Consider the following 17,949-nt stretch of genomic DNA (forward strand, 5'->3'; position numbering starts at 1 on the left):
AATAAAATATACTTATAAGTGGGTGGATCTCACCCAATTGTACCGAGGCCTTTTGTGATTAAAACCCAACACCTAACGGGTGGTTAAGTTGGGACAATATCGGTACAATGGTGGGCCACAGGCCATGCTTGTCGCTGTTTAACATGGTATCAGAGAGGGTCGCTGTTTAACATAGTATCAGAGCGGGTCACTCTCCCATTGCGTCTCCAATTATCATGGGCCCAAATTTGGGTTCCTTATATTGCCATCAAAATATTCCGATTGGATTGTTACCAAGTGTCCAATGTGGGCCTTGGATTGTATTGACCAAGTCTCCAATATGAGACTTGTGTCCCAATTTCCAATGTGGGAATTGGATTAATTAATTTCACGTGCAGACCTAGAGCTAGGTTGCACGTGAGGGGACGTGTTGGAGAGAAAAGATCACACATTAGAAAAGTGATAAATAAAATATACTTATAAGTGGGTGGATCTCACACAATTGTACCGAGACCTTTTGTGATTAAAACCCAACACCTAACGGTTGGTTAAGTTAGGACAATATCGGTACAATGGTGGGCCACGGGCCACGCTTGTCGCTGTTTAATAACTTCTCTTCAAATATAACTGCATGTGGCCAGTGGTAAATAGTTTCTCTTTTCAAAGAAGAAGTCTTGATTTGTGTCCAAGAATCAGTTCCCAGGCTGTATACTACTGCTTTTGGAGGATAAACAATCACACATGCCCACCATAATATTCTGGATCACCGTATGTTTTGGCACCAGAAAATCTAATGTCAACAACTTCATAATCTTTAGATTTAGGATAATAGCCGAACCCCATAGTTCCTGTGGGTTGAGAGATTGGCCTTACGTAAGAAAATTCTTCGACCAGACGGCTGTGCGGTAGCTTTGACCAATCTGGAAGGAAGGGATAACAAGTTTAAATCAATTGCAGGATTCCATAGAAACACCTCATTTTTAGCTATCCCCTCCTTTAGAACTAATTAAACAAAAAATTCCGTCACAATGGCCTATAATATGAAGCGATTTGACTACCCTGACAGGCTGATAGGAATATTGAGGTCTTCCGCGCTAGAAAGATTAATAATAAGCCCACCACCATGGCTATTAGCCTATTATCATTCTCATAGGAAAAATTAAGGAATGAGAAAACCATTTTTGTCTCTTTAGTTTTTGTGATTAAATGCTTTATAGGACACAATTAGTTAGAGGTTGTTTGTGTTTAGACTTGGAGAGGTGCTTAGCTACGAACCTGGAATCGGTGGTGAGAGCATACCACCATCAAGAAAAAGCACCAAAATTTAGTGGCGTGGAAATCTATCAACAGAAAAAAAAAATGAATAAATTCAAAAGCTTATCAAATTTCAATTAGAAATTAAAAAGATTCATAATTACCTTAGTCCTAATTAAAAGCAAGGGAGACAAAGAGACTGAGAAAGAATTGGACAAGAATTTGAGACTGAGAGAGATGCAGCAGCAACACTGAATTGGGTGGAGAGTATTATTATTATTTTTTTTTTATAAGTTTAGGGATGATTATTAGGTTTAGAAGTTTTTTTTTGTCTGTTTATAATCAAATTAAAGAAATAAGTACATTAATTTTAATTTAGCTTTTTGACATGCACTCTGTGTGTACCATTTAATTTTTAGAAAATTACATAGTAGCACATGACCAAAGATGTAAACACAGAAAACTCACTTTCAAAAAGATTTATACAAATAAGGACATGAGCCCAGGCCCAAAAGCCAAATGATGCAAGCCTGTCTCCCAATTTTAATAGAAAATGACCAAAATGCTCAGTTTGATGAAATATTTACGCGTATGCCACTGACCAAAATCTCTCTGTTTGCTCTCCGCCGTTTTACCCGTTCGATCCTAATCCAAGTCAGACCCACCGAATCCCCGACCCGACTCGCCTTTGCAAAATGGACGGAACCGCGGCTGCAGCACGTGTTCTCGTTTCTGCAGTCGGACGGCAATCGGAACTCGATCTCGCTGGTGTGCAAGTCGTGGTACGAGATCGAGCGGTGGTGCAGGAGGAGGATATTCGTCGGGAACTGCTACGCTGCGTGCCCTAGGATTTTGATCAGTCGGTTCCCAGACGTTAGATTCATCACGCTCAAAGGGAAGGCGCACTTCGCTGACTTCAATCTGGTGTCGGAGGGCTGGGGTGGCTACGTGTATCCCTGGATCGCCGCCATGGCCGGTGCTTATCCTTGGCTCGAGGAGATCAGGCTCAAGAGGATGGTCGTCACCGACGAGAGCTTGGAGCTGATTGCCAAGTCTTTCAAGAATTTCAAGCTCCTTGTAAATATAAGTATGAATTTTTCTGTGGAATTTTGCAGCTCCGCTAGGTTCATTTCGTGTGCCGAACCAGGCGGTGACGTTTTCGCAGAGGTGGAGCTCGGTGAAGGCTGTGAATGCTCAGCCGAAGAGGAGAGATTCAATTGTGCCGCTTGCGGCCACGATTGTTGCGCCTGGTAAAGATTGCAGATTTTGCTGTGAATTTTGATTTTTTTTTTTGTGGGCTTGACTGACATTGAAATTGGGTTGAATTTTGCAGAGGATGTTGAGAAAGTGGAGGCAGAGGACTATGAGCAATTGGCTAAGGAGCTTGAGAGTGCTTCTCTTCTTGAGATCATGACAAGGCGCTTGAGAAATTAGGCAACAACATTGCTATTGCCTTCAGGTAATTCATTTTTTCGGTTCATTTCTGTCATTTCTGCCTCTGTGCTATGTTGTTTCGATGATTATTAGTGAGATTGGTAGTGAAATGTGCAATAATTGTTGTGTTAATATGTTGGGATCAAGTTTGGGATTCAAGTTAGTGAAATGTGCAATAATTGTTGTGTTAGGCGATGACAAGTGCAGTAGCAGAACACGAGTACAGGACAAGTGCAGTAGCAGGATTAGGCCTGGACACGAGTGCAGTAGCAGGATTAGGCGATGACTAGTACAATAGCAGAACACGAGTAGCAGTAGCAGGATAAGTGCAGTAGCCGAGTACAGTAGCAGGACAAGTGCAGTAGCAGGATTAGGCGATGACGAGTGCAGTAGCAGAACACGAGTAGCAGGATTAGGCAATGGCGAGGTTTGGACAAGTGCAGTAGCAGGATTAGGCGATGACGAATACAGTAGCAGAACACGAGTACGAGGGCAGTAGCATAACTGGACAAGTATGAGTGCAGCGAGTGCAGTAGCAGGATTGGACAAGTGCAGTAGCAGGATTAGGCGATGACGAGTACACTAGCAGAACACGAGTACGAGGGCAGTAGCAGAACTGGACGAGTATGAGTGCAGCGAGTGCAGTAGCAGGATTAGGCGATGACAAGTGCAGTAGCAGGATTAGGCGATGACAAGTGCAGTAGCAGGATTAGGCGATGACAAGTGCAGTAGCAGGGTTTGACGAGTGTAGTAGCAGGATTAAGCGATGACGAGTGCAGTAGCAAAACACGAGTACAAGTACAGTAGCAGAACTGGACGAGTATGAGTGCAGCGAATGCAGTACCAGGATCACGCGATGACGAGTGCATTACCGGAAGAGGGAATTTGTGTTGGGAAACGTACTAGTGAGACGAAGTTTAGAAAATTTTGGTACTTCAAAATTGTGGAAATTTCAATAGATATTTTGCGCAAATTAAAATTTAGAAAATTTGATGGAAGTTTTGATATATGGGGTAAATATTTGTATCTAAAACTAGTTTTGAAGACTTTTGGAGAGTTTAAAATATCAATAAAGCTATCTTACGAAAAAAAGTTACATAAAAAATATTATTCTAAAAAAAAAGTAATATAAATGGATTATTCTAAAAAAAAAAAGTAACATAAAGGAATTAAAAGTAAAAAAAAAAGTAGTTAAGGATAAAAAAATAAATTAACTCATGACATGTGGCAAGTGAAAAGAAGATTGTCCTTATTTGTAAGATTTAATCATTATAAATGGATTAGAAGTCAAAAGAAGTAGTTAAGGGTAAAAAGGTAAATTAACTCATGACATGTGGCAAGTGGAGAGCACATTGTCCTTATTTGTAAGATTTAGTCCTTATATGTTTAATTCAATCTTTAAAGAATGTATTTGTTAAGTCATCTTTTGTCAATAACTTATATGTAATTTGTTATTTAATTTTTTCTTGTGGTGTGGGGAGAAATTTTTCTATCCTACTGGAGAACCATCTCAGCTTGCCACATGGTCTGACGAACCAGTAAAAAATTGCCATGTGGAAGCTTTGACAGCTCAAACCATCCATTAGCTACCATCGTTAACCGATACAAACCTTATTTAAAAAATCCCGAATCTAATTTCATTCTCTCTTGAACTGTTCATTCGTTATGCAGTCAAATTTGGGTGAAGACGAAATCTAAACCGAAGTCTCCAAGCTTCCTACTCTCCTTCTTCCTCCGCTTCTCCATTATTGGGCTTCTTTCCCAAATCACTGTCCTTCATATCTTTAACAAAACAGTAGTCATTTTCACTAATTTCATTAGCACAGTATATCTCGCAATCAAAAGCCATGTTTCTCATCAGAGACATGGATCTCGTTCCTCGGTGCAGAGACTTGTCCGGAAGCCTTAGATCTCTGCCTCATCGTGGCCCATACTCGAATTGGTCATCTGCATCTTCCTCGTGGAAAGCTGCAAGATCTAGCATCGGCATCTGTGGCTTTTCCCGACATGCTTGCATGATTCAAACTCATCAGCCCAATTGCAGTAGATCCGTTCGATTGGAATTAAGATTTTATCTGAGAATTTTTCAAGAGATTGCAGAATATATATATAAGACCTAATATACACTTCAATTGGAATTGAGATGAATGATTATGTATAAAAATCTAACTACATGCATGATCGATGTAATCATATGAGAAGATCTTTATTAAAATAACTTCATGTTCTGTTTACCTTGATCAAGATCTTTGACTCCATGAGAGAAACTGCAATCTTTGGAGAATAATGAGAAGACGAATTGGCAGATAACGGTAGAAGGATGAGTAGCTAACGGGAGGTAACAGGGCTGTAACATGAGCTGTTAAAAACTTCCACGTGGCAATTTTTTACTGGTGCGTCAGACCATGTGGCAATGTGGCAAGCTGAGATGGTTCTCCAGTAGGATAGAAAAATTTCTCGTGGTGCGGGGGAGGGGAAAGAGGATTAATAAATGAGATTGTGATGAACTGATTAGGTTTTGGAGGAAAGTCTTTTTTGTTTGTTTTTATTTTTCCTTGTGGTATTTTGCTTATTATTTAAAAAAAATATAAAGATGTAAATAAGACCGATAAAATTGTGATTGTGATTCTAGAGAGTTGTAGAGTGTTTAAAGTATCTTCAGGATCACAATCAGAATTAAGCTCATTCTTTAGTATTTTCAGTGTGTAGTAATTGAGAGTCGATCAAACCTACTTTTGAAGTGAAATTCCATGGGAATTGGCAATATATATAGCAACCAAGGACGATATGGGTTGAACCCATACCCAGGTTACCCTACTTTCAAAGACAGATATATATGAGCAAATCGTAAACTGACATGTGCAATGTTGCTAGCTACCATAACAAAAACCCTCTGCAAACTTCTCATTAACCATAAAAATTGGAGACAAAACTGTTTTTACATTCAAATTAAGGACTTAAACCGTTGAAAACACTGTTAGCCTCCACGTCCTAAACAAAGCTATGCCATGCAATCTTCAACGAACACCCAAAATTGCGCTAAATCACAAACGCACAACTCAACCACCAAAAACCAAGTCTCTCCCTTATTTTTTTGGCCTTTTTTTAACCCAATTAAGAGCTTCATATATAACCAAGCCCTCTCACCCCTTTCTTTTCTACCCATAACTCTTTCCCTCCCCAAACAGGAAGGGCAGAGAAGAAATTAGAAACCCCTCTCTATACAAACCCTTGTGTTTGTGAACCCTTTTGCACCCATATGGACTTCAAGCTCTGCCTGGTCGCGCTCCTATTGGCCCTGGCCGTAGCAGTCGAGGCCTCCCAGCTCCATGATGCTGGCTGGGGCCTTGCCCGCTACAGCCACGACTCATCCCTCGTCGACGTCAGCGTGGGTGACGTCATTGGAGTGGACAACGAGATGATGCTTGACTCCGAATCAAGCCGCCGCACGCTGCGCGGTCGAGGCAGGTACATCAGCTACGGAGCTCTCAAGAAGAATGGCATTCCATGTCGCCGCCGTGGTGGGTCTTACTACAACTGCGGTGGACCCAGAAGGCAGGTTAACCCCTATCGTCGTGGTTGCACTTACATCACCAGATGCGCCAGGCAAGCCTAAGAAGCTAGAAGAAGAAGAGGAAGAGGGGAATAAAGTTATGCAGAAGAGAGGGTGGGACTAGAAAAATTATATAAAGACGAAGACGAGGACGATCAGTTCCTCTAGTTAATATTGTGTGTAATATTTGTAGTATATGCGGGTGCAAAAGGGTTTCCTTCTCTTCCTCTCGCTTCTGTATAATTGCTATGTGTGTATTTCAAGAAGAAAATAAAAAGCTAGATATAAATATTTACCTAATGTGATCTTGATCATGTGGAATATAAAGACAGGAACTAGGGTTTTGTTTTTTGAATTTAATCTTCTAACAAGTCATGCTTGCAGATATCAATTCCCTTCAATATTGTTTAAATTTAATCATTAATTTTCTAACTTTTTTGTTTTCTGTAAGAACTGGGGACGGTCTCGATCTGCTCGATAAAGTACCTCAGTGAGGTTACTAAATTTCTAAAAATCCATACCAGAGCTTCTTCATTTTGTCCAAAAAGAAAGAGTTCTTGAATCCTTAATTACATGTTGCGATATTGTGTACTTTCATACAAATAAATTTAACAACGTCCAAATCAAAGTAGGTTCTGAGTTGATGTATACTTGCTAGGAAGAAAAACTTAAAGTGGGATTCTATTTTGGATTACTATAGCTTTTAGAAAACTGAGGATGAAGGCCGTTGATGAAAAGCAACTGAAAAATGTAGTGAAAGATGATCTAGTTAGGCGGCTTTACTATAGTGGTTAGGCTCGATCCAATGCTGACAGGTCTATCCCTGCAAATAAGGTTTGGCTCTTTCTTTCTTTTATATTCTTTAGGGTTTCCTTTTAGCCTTTAGGTAAATTATCTAACATATATCGATCATAGAGGATACTTATGAATCTTATAATACAAAAAGTCTAAGATGAATAATTGGTAAATTGTATTCTAATACTTGGAAAATTAGGTATAAGATTGAATTGCTGTGATAAGTTGAACCAGTGGATGAAGATGAATCTATTTTTCGGTCCAATCCAACTTGATTCATTGACTGATCACTCTACAGGCCGAGCTCGATTCTAAACCAAACCAGGTCAACCTCATAACCTGGTCCAATCTTGACCTTTACACCTAATAAAGATCGCTCAACAAGTGAAGTTATGAAATCTATGGCTGTGTTTGAAAAATCTTATAAGCAGCTTAAATTAAATAGAAAATTACATAGTAGCACATCACCAAAAATATAAACACAGAAAACCCACCTTCAATTTGTTTTATACAAATAAGGACATAAGCCCAAACCCAAAACCAAATGAAGCAGGCCTGGCTTCAAATTTTAATAGAAAATGACTAAAATGCTCGAGTTTCATCACAATTTACGGGCATTGCCACTGACCCAATTTCCACCGTCCAAAAACAGAAAACCCAAAACCCCATCCATGTCCGTCGCGTTTTTTCTCTACTGCCACCGAGTCAAGCACCAATCGGAGACTCAGAAACTTGTGAATGGCGGAGGAAGCAGCTCGCAGTGGTTCGCCAACGATTCCAGAGCAGCGCCTTCGAGCTTCCATGAGTAGCGACGCCATGGGCGGAGCAACGCCGGAAGTGAATCGGTCGCCGTACCGGAAACTCAACAGATTGGATCGCTGGAGCCACTCGCCGCACTTGTACCCGCCGGACATCGACCGCGGCGGGATTTTGTACACAGCGACCTCGCGCACCACCAGCAGCGTGTGCTCGAACGACTCCTCCTCGTCCTTGAACGGCATCGTTTTGGACCTTATTAGATTCCGGTTATCAAATGCGGTGGCTGTGGTGATAGCTAGGAAAGAAAGAATGTAGTTTTTGGAAATTGAATTGTGGTCGGAGGTGAGAGAATTGAAATTTAGAGGTGCGTTTCACGTGGATTTGAAGTAATGGGAAGAAGGTGAGGGGAAGGTCTCAGCTTTGCTGTGTGTGAAGGAAACGTGGGTTGCTTCAAATGTCAAAACATTCTCTGTGCTATTATTATGGGTGGTGGTGGTAGGGACTGTGGAGGCTGAGATGGAAGGTGACGGGGCTAGGGATGAGGAGCAGGCATTATGGGATTTATGTCAAGTGTGATGTGCTGGATGGGTTGAACTTTGAAGAAAGGGTTCATGGGTCAAGTTCCATTGCTGGGTTCTCCTGATTGTAAAGTTGATATATGATCGAGTAGATTTTTGGTTGTTGTAGTTGAGTTGCTTGTTAATTTTTGTTTGATGAAATTCCCGTTTGTTTAATTAATAAGTACCTGAGCATGAAGAAGAACAAAGATAATGAAAGGTTTATAGTTCTTCTTCTTCATTTTGAGTTCATACTACTGCTATATAGGAGTTGATTAAGTTTCACTAACATGGCTTTCTTAATTTTTTTAAATGGTGATCCCAATTTGATCAGAATTTGTGAAGGGATGATGGAGATGAAGAGGTGGCAAATGACACATGGCTATAGAAGTGATGTTCGTGACAACGGAGGTGGCATGTATTGGGTGGTTTTGACACGGCATTTGTAGCTTTCCACATATAGTAGCCTCGTAATTAATTCTTGATTAGTATAACAACTGCTGCGTTCTTTTACTGAGCATTTTGATACTGTACTGGGGGAGAGATGGCAGAGGTATCATTATTACTATCTATCTGAGTGTTATTTACTTATTTTCCTTGTCCAGATGTAGCAGAACTGGACGAGTATGAGTGTAGCGAGTGCAGTAGCAGGATTGACGAGTGCAGTAGCAGAACACGAGTAGCATAACTGGACGAGTATGAGTGCAACGAGTGCAGTAGCAGGATTGGATGAGTGCAGTAGCAGGATTAGGCGATGACAAGTGCAGTAGCAGAACACGAGTACAAATGCAGTAGCAGAACTGGACGAGTATGAGTGCAACGAGTGCAGTAGCAGGATTGGATGCGTGCAGTAGCAGGATTAGGCGATGACAAGTGCAGTAGCAGAACACGAGTACAAATGCAGTAGCAGAACTGGACGAGTATGAGTGCAGCAAGTGTAGTAGCAGGATTGGATGAGTGCAGTAGCAGGATTAGGCGATGACAAGTGCAGTAGCAGAACACGAGTACAAGTGCAGTAGCAGAACTGGACGAGTATGAGTGCAGCAAGTGTAGTAGCAGGATTGGACGAGTGCAGTAGCAGGATTAGGCGATGGCGAGTGCAATACAACAGAACACGAGTACAAGTGTAGTAGCAGAACACGAGTACAAGTACAGTAGCAGGATTAGGCGAGTATGAGTGCAGTAGCAGGATTAGGCGATGACGAGTGCAGTACAGCAGAACACGAGTACAAGTGTAGTAGCAGAACACGAGTACAAGTACAGTAGCAGGATTAGGCGATAACGAATGCAGTACAGCAGAACACAAGTACAAGTGCAGTAGCAGAACACGAGTACAAGTGCCGTAGCAGAACACGAGTATAAGTACAGTAGGAGAACTGGACGAGTATGAGTATAGCGAGTGCAGTAGCAGAACACGAGTAGCAGATCTGGATGAATATGAGTGCAGCAGTAGGATTGGACGGGTCTAGTAGCAAGATTAGGCGATGAGATGAGAGTAGTAGGAGAGTGAGGTTTTGTGAAGTAACATAAAGGGATTATTCTCAAGAAGAAAAAAAAAAAAAAAAAAGTAACATAAACAAATTATTCTCAGAAAAAAAAAAAAAAAAAAGTAACATTAACGAATTATTCTCAGGAAAAAAAAAGTAACATAAGTGGATTATTCTAAAAAAAAAAAGAGGTGGCACAAAGGGATTAGAAGTCAAAAGAAGTATTTAAGAGTAAAAAAGTAAATTAACTCATGACATGGGGCAAGTTGAGAGCATATTGTCCTTATTTGTAAAATTTAATTCTTATAAAGATATTAGAAGTCAAAAGAAGCAGTTAAGGGTAAAAAAGTAAATTAACTCATGACATATGGCAAGTGGAGAGCACATTGTCCTTATTTGTAAGATTTATTCCTTATATGTTTAATTCAATCTTTAAAGGATGTATTTGTTAAGTCATCTTTTGTCAATAACTTATATGTAATTTGTTATAAATTAAAAGCAATAGATAGTAATGTGTTTAGTAAAAGTAAAAAAATATATCTTTTTATTTCTTTAAGCTAAAGGTGGAATCTCACTCAACTAAACTTATGGAATTTTTACTATTAGCACTTTTAGCTTCAAGTCAAGTAAAACGCTTTGCCACTATTTTTAGTACTATATATAAACACTTTTAGAAATTTAATTTATCAAACACTCAACTGTTTTATTTAACAACCATTTATTCTCATATCAATAATATCACAGCATAAGCTAGCTTATAAAGCCGTACCAAACTGATCCTATCATACGTTTGACATTTCTGTTTTTGATAACTACCGGTTTTAATCTAAACAATTGGTGGATAAGTTGTTTTAGTATTGTATAATCGATTTTACACTATTTTCATCCACATTGGAATTGTGTCGACATAGCTATCCTTCTCTATCTCATCATCTTAAAACTCTCCGTATATATGTTACCATCGACGTTTAATCCTCGATTATGAGGCACTAAGGCATTTGGTAATACTCTTATTGGTAATTAAGTAGTAAACCACTACGAGCTCGTTACCATGAAGTTTGTCTAATAATAATATTTAATTAGAATCCTTAACCTAAAACACCAAAATATATCGATACATTAACGTACATAAGATTAACCTATTCAGTAATCATCTCATTTTGAAGATGCAAATTAGAAAATGCTGAAAGGAGAAAGGCGTCTGAAACAGAGCACATGAAGTGATGAAACTTTCAAAGTTTGCAATCAATTGCCCACCAAACCATACAATACTCTCCCATAGTGTGCAAAGTCTACAAACATCGCCCACAAAAGCAAACAGACAAACAAGCACAAGAGGCCAACACCTACACCTGGTTTTCTGGCTTTCCCTCTTTTCTTTTCTTTCATCATCACAAGACCCACTTCCCCCTTACGCTTTCACTTTCTCATGTCCCCATTCAATTACACTTATTTGGTCTTTTAGAGTCAAAGAAGCCATTGTTGGATTTCAACAAAGGAGAAAAACCCAACTACCTTTGCATGATTGCTTTTACACCAATTCAAACCACTCTGGTTGAAACTAGCGTACAACAAGCAAGTTCCAAAATTTTCCAGGATTAAAAAATTAACCCTCCTCAACAAAGCTCAATTAAATTTGTTTCATCCCCGCAGGAAAGGGAAAACAGAAAAGGATAGGTCAACTATACCAGTCTGAACTTTGCTGTAGATGAGCTTAGGCAAAGCTAGCTTGATGGACAGAAATATGCAGCATGGGCCAACTTTAAATTGGACCAGCATATATCAAGAGGTCACTTTCTCTTCCATGATGACCTATAAATATAGATCTACCAAGCCAAGACCATGAATATGTAATGCTCTGTGCTTATAGCACAACTGCAGGTGCAAACATACCCATCAGCAAGTACATATTTTGATACAATAAACCTAAGTAAAGCTAAAAAGAACGGTTTCTCATTAATTACCGATATCAAGGTAACTAACCTCTTGGCGCAGGCACTGGTTAACTAACCTCTCGACACATGCACGCGTAATAAAAAGTTTTCATCAATTACCAACATCGGTTAACTAACATCTCGGCATGTGGTCGTTCTAGTTTATTGTAAATTTTGGTAGATGAGTAACAATATAAGCAACTAAAGTCAGTGACAATGGAAACTATACCAGCATAGTACTCACACAAGCTTTTGGATAGGAGTTTACTTTTAATGCGGACATGATATCAACACTCTCACTTGGTCAGTTGGTCTCTTATCTTTTCTATACAGCTCAACCTCCATGCTTAAGCAATAAGCAGGAAGATCATGTATCATCTATGCACTAATCACCTAAATGGCTTAAACACCCTAATAAATTGTAAAATCAATAGTAAATCTATGATAACAAAACCCATGAGACCCATGTACATTATGAACAGAAATCTCTGTCTTGGCTTCTCTGTCATCTTTATCTTACTTGAGAAAAAATACAAAAGGGTCAAGATTCCTTGCCCAATCTTCTACTCTTTCTTTGACAGCTATCCCTAACCTCCTCCTCTTTTCATTGATATAAAAAACCATAACTGCTTCCCCTCCCACTCTTCCATGGTAACAATTAATGCCCAAACGTAATGAAGGTGAATTCAACCCTGCTATTTATTTACTTCAGTATTTAATGAAAATAGAAGAGGTAGACAGACAAATACCAGAAGAGCTAGTAACTCTTCCCCCTGCAATTTATGGTGATCCATAATTCCCATTGAATTCTCACTTCCCCCACTGACTTTTTCCCCAAATGGTTTTCTGATTCAAAATTCGAATGCTAGATTTTTATTCAATCATAACATTCACCCAACTAAAGCTTTCAACTTGAAAGATAAATCAGTCCCAGTAATTTTCAAATTTTACTAATCCACCAAGGGAAAAAAAAAAAAAAAACATTCATGAAATAAAATTTTACTCTTGATCCAAACATTCTCTCTTCCATTCATCCTCAGCAAATATTCGATTACAAATCTTTACCTTCCTCCCTCTCCTCTTCATCATCAATGTCAACAATAGCATAATAAAATTACAGAGATTTCAAAGTTTTCGTTTTTTTTTTTTTTTTTTCAATTCAAGAAGGAGATGAACCTGAAGCTCTAGGCGACGTCGTCGGGAACAAGGGCAACAATCGGGGCTCCGATTCCCTCGGCGTCGTAGTCGGCGACGGGTGCAAGTAAAACCCTTTTTCTTTGATCGCTTTCTCTTCGGCCTCCTTGTTCAACTGTGAGCAGCCATGCCCGAAATTCGCCGACCCGGCCCGGTCAAACGGGTCGGGTATGAGCGGCGTGACGGGGCTGAGCACCAGCGCCGGGAAATCGAGAATGCTCGGCGACAAAATCTCCGGGTTTCGCGGCGAGAACCCGGAGTTGTTGTTGTTGTTGGAATTGAACACCGGGATTGGGATAAGAGGGTTGAGCCGGAGATTCTTCAGGGCGTTGTTGCGGCGCTCGTAGAGCTTGAAACCGGAGTTCTGTTGCTGTTGCTGCTTCTTGGGGGTGGACTTGATCGGCGGGATGTTGTGTCTGGCATCGTGTTTCGAACACGCGACCTTGCTGGCTGTTTCGGAGGATCCGGTCAGCATTTGGACGACTTGTTTGAAAGATGAGGTGTCGGCCTGGACGAAGGTGGTCGGGTAAGGGTTAGCGGAGTCGGATCTGGTCATGGGTTTCAGGGGTTGGGCGGTTGGGGTTGTTGGTGGAGCTTGGAGTCCATTGTTGTTGCTGTTGGTGCTGCTTGTGCTGCTGCTGTTTGGGGATGGGAGGGCGTTTGGGTTAGGTTTAGGGTTAGGGTTAGTCTCTCTTCTGGGAGAGGTTTCCATTGATGAGGGTCTGAAATTAGAGAGAGAAATACGAGTGAGGAGAAAATAAGAGGAAGAAGAAGGAGAGAGAGAGAGAGAGAGAGAGATTGATGAGATGAGAGACCTTGTTGTTTACCTTGTGCTGCTTTGGTTTGGTAAGAAATGTTTTGGTGGGGACTTTGGGTCTTACTGCTGTGGCAAGTTGCACGCGCCGCAGGATATAGTTTGCATTTCAGACAAATAGAGAAATAAATGAAATGTGTTTTGACGGAATTAAATGCAATGTCTGTTCAGATATTTATTTATTCTTTTTCCTTTTTTGCCAATTGGTGAAGTTAGTAATTAATTTTTTTCTATTTGGATAATTTGATTTACGATATTTTTTATGGGAATTAGAATGAATTGTGGATCGTAGCGTTCGCACTTGTAATTGGAGATGCGCGTGAGAATTCGTCGGTTATGTGGATGTGGATAAGACATGCTTAAAATTCTCTTTCGTATTAACTATTTAGCCATCATAAATATAGATTGATTTTCCTTCAGATTTTGATCATTTAGGCGTCATAAATAATCCAACGATCATCGATCACTTTTAGTGTTTGATCGGTCTCTTTCGAGTACCGTTAGGACAAAATATTATATTTAAAAATGAGTGCCGTTGGAACAAAATGTTATATTTAAAAACGAGTGTCGTTGGGACAAAATGTTAATGTTATTATTTTTATTTTTTTGAATGGGAGGTCATCCTCACGCCAAACTTATTATATATTATAAATAAAATGAGGCATAGAGGGGAACACAGAGCCTTGACCTCTAGTAATATTACAAACATCCTCATAGAGTGCATTTCGAATAATAATAAGAGTCTCATCTAACCAAACATCATTTAGAAAATTAAAGCTAGCAAGATGTGCTAATCTATGAGTAACAATGTTTGCTTCACAAAAAATATATCTAACATTAGTTGAGTGAAAGAACGTCAAATATGACTTACAATCATCGATAATACGCCTAACGTCAATAAGAATGAGTTGAGATTACGTGTCTCATAGGAAGCTAAAACCTATTCGAAACAAGAAATTACTATCATATACGACTATTACAACAAGTCCATGGCCTAGCTTTTTTTTTATTTCTTTTTTTACGAGAAGAGCTTAGTTCTTGATGAGAGCTTCATTATCTTGAATTGAAAGTTTATAGCAGAAAATTGTGCTCCCATAATTAGCAATAATATGCTTTGGTGAGTTTTCTAGATTTGATATTCTCTACATGTACCGCATTATTTAAAAATTGTACTTCAAATAATTATATTAAGATAATATTCTCAAAACATTGGTGTGTACTCAAATAACCAAATTAGAGGTGATACGAAGATGAAACTCGTCCTCGACACTAACCCTTACGTCGCAATCCCTAACTCTAGCCGAGCCAGTCAAAATAGTCATCTAATAATTATGTTCATGTATCTAGTCTCTACCGTCAAATTGGAGATTGCCTTCCGAACCTGCCAGAATACTAATGATATTCATGTATCTAGTTATCGGTACAAGGTATATTTATTTTATCAAATCATCTGTACTTTTATGCATTTAATTCCATATAAATGATTTACTTCTTTATTTTTTTGGTCCGAACATAAATGATTTACCATTATAAAAAAAAAAACATAAATGATTTACCATAAACACCCCCAAACACCCGATTCCCTGAATAGTCCAAAATTCAATTATCTAGAAGCCTTGAACTCTCGAGGTGCGCGTGGGCGTGAGTTAAAAGAAGTCTCCACTAGTCCACTGCCATTGGTGGTGGTGTTCAGAATTTCGGACAAAACATAACACAATGGGCCCCCCTCGGCTTTTTTTGTCCCTATGACTCCCTCTCAGACTAAAATATATTTATTATATTCAAAGAAATCGTCAAAAAGAGCTTCAATTTTCACATTGACTTTCCTAACCTCTCTAGTCTCTATTAACATAGCCATGGTAATCAACACTAATATAAGCATAATTAAATTATTTAAATCTCCTGACCAAAACCAAAAACTTTGATGCTTCCTAGGTCCAACCTCTTCCACGTGAAACAAGTGATCATAATCCCCCGGAATTTGTCATGAGACGTCTAGTTATCCTGTGATTCCTATTCTTGCTGGCACTCGTAACTTCAGCATTGCTAACGTTACGTTATCGCGGCTGAGTGACTAGTCCTTCAGCTTGTTCTCCAAAGTGGAAGGGGACAGCTCTAAGCTTATTACCAATTGCATCAACAACGTTTATGAGATTCCACAGTGCCTTAAATCCCTAATTCTTCTTGTTAGTTAAGAATTTTGTAGGCAATTTCCTTCAACTACATCATTCCTGAAGCTAATTTTGTTGCAGACGCTATCATCTTTAATTCTTTATTGATCACAATCTCTAATTTTTCTTTTATTGTCGTGAATCTGACTTTTTTTTGTATAAGAAAAAAAAAAAAATCTCTGCCCTGTGAGATTACCATTCTACCCTTTCCCTCAGGGTCCATGACCAGTAGATAATGTCAATATCTGCAGTCTGCAACACACAATGTGGTCTTGTCACGCTGCCAACTATTAAGTACAGGACAGTACAGCCCCTGTTATTGTAAGTACACCTTTTTTTCGTACCCCATTTGATTTTCCAGGACAAATAGACATTTCTTGCACCGTTTAAGCTTTGAGCACAAGGATATCCGGATCTTATTATTTCATCTACAGTTTGGTTAATTATGGATTTAATCCCATTCGATCAAACTAACAAGACCCTTTTGTCCTATCAAAGAAAAATGATAAAGGACGTTTTGATACGTCTTGCAACATTTTACGCAACTTAATTACCTCTCTCTTATATTCCAAACATTGAAAGTTTTGAAAAGAAACCAAAAAAAAAAAAAAAGTTTTGAAATTAAATATGGTTTGCGATGTGTATGGTATATAATGAACTAATCCAACAACTATTTTTTGGGAATTCAAATTCTCGAGAGCATTATATGAATCGATCGCTAAAGATAGTGTGAGTTCTTCAACTCTGTATGGATGCTGCATGGGTTTACCAAATGTCAGAGACCTGGTGATGGTCCATGGCAGGATCATAGTTTATAGCTAGCTGGGGAAAGAAAAGTGAAAAGTTAAATGAGAGGTGGTGAATCCAATTGCGGATTGTGTACTTTAAAAGCTATCTACTGTTGCTGTAAAAAGGTAGAAGCAGTGAAGGACCACAGTCTATTATTTCGATCAGACACTTCCTCCAAGAGGCTTATCTTGGTTTCTTGTCAAGTGCTTGCTTGTCAGAATTCTTTTACTTTAACTGTTTTCAAAAACCCTGGATCGAGAGCAGATGAAGCATTGAAATCATGCAGGCATGCAGCAACCAAAGACTTCGAGTGCTGGTTATATTTTGTTGAATGTACATGATTCTAAAACTCTCATAGATTGCACGGTGAGGATTCATATTTAGTGTTAAAAGACATTTACCATCGCTTATAAGTTGTGTTCTAACAATCTAACTCTTTCACTCATGTCATGTTATTTGTAAAGTTTTTTTATGGAAATGTTATTTGTAAAGTTAACTTTTCTGTTTTAAGTTCTTTTGAAGCAATTCATTAAACAATTTATCTGTATATTTTGAAGTAAAATGCAAAAGTATAGATCAACAGGGAGTTACTTTAACTTACACTTTACCGCCTACCGGTGATAAACATAATAACTCTAACTTCATCGGAATGCTTGACGAAGATGAATGGGAGAATTTTAGATGGGGATTGAGCTAGATCCATGTCCACATTTTGCTTTATAATACACAACTTTATTAGTTAACGAGCTCAAATTTCAGATGTAACCACTGTGCACGTTTAGAAAACTTGCAGATCGAGTTGATTTAGAAGACGCAGACATTAGACAAAATCTTAGATCTGAATACCATTAGAAGCCATAATCTGAAAATGACAGGAGCTGAAAAATCCAGCACGTTTGCACATTCATAGAAAGCTAACATGTCCCTTCAAAAAAAAAAAAAAAATAACTTGTGTGTTTCTTCTTTGATTGAGATGGGCTGCAAAGGTACATGGCCCAGATGAGAATAGGCTGGGCTAGTTATTGGGCCGAGGAACCAAGCCCTCCCAAATTGGGAACAATTATATAATTTGACAATGTCGAGTGCCCTCTGGATGCCTGTAAATCTCTCCCAACAACTCCGTATGTTAAAGGCGAGTTGACTGTCCATCACAAACCCAATGGGTATCATCCCCAGGACCTAATAAGGCCTTGCAAAAATGATACAAAATCTTGTCAACAATTTTCTTA

General features: G+C 39.0%; 2 protein-coding genes across 2 annotated transcripts; one reads left to right on the forward strand and one right to left on the reverse strand.

Annotated features, from left to right (window-relative positions):
* Nucleotides 1-5,926: 5,926 nt before the first annotated feature.
* On the forward strand, nucleotides 5,927-6,283 carry LOC133731363 (protein RALF-like 19). The gene has a single exon (XM_062158754.1). The coding sequence runs from the start codon at nucleotides 5,927-5,929 to the stop codon at nucleotides 6,281-6,283; it is 357 nt and encodes a 118-aa protein (XP_062014738.1).
* A 6,474-nt stretch (nucleotides 6,284-12,757) lies between these two features.
* On the reverse strand, nucleotides 12,758-13,721 carry LOC133733308 (VQ motif-containing protein 4). The gene is given in 2 exon segments (XM_062160949.1): nucleotides 12,758-13,508; nucleotides 13,511-13,721. Coding segments are annotated over 2 exon segments (639 nt in total). The 5' UTR covers nucleotides 13,553-13,721; the 3' UTR covers nucleotides 12,758-12,911.
* Nucleotides 13,722-17,949: the final 4,228 nt, after the last annotated feature.

This window comes from Rosa rugosa, chromosome 2, assembly GCF_958449725.1.
Source record: "Rosa rugosa chromosome 2, drRosRugo1.1, whole genome shotgun sequence".
NCBI lineage: Eukaryota > Viridiplantae > Streptophyta > Magnoliopsida > Rosales > Rosaceae > Rosa > Rosa rugosa.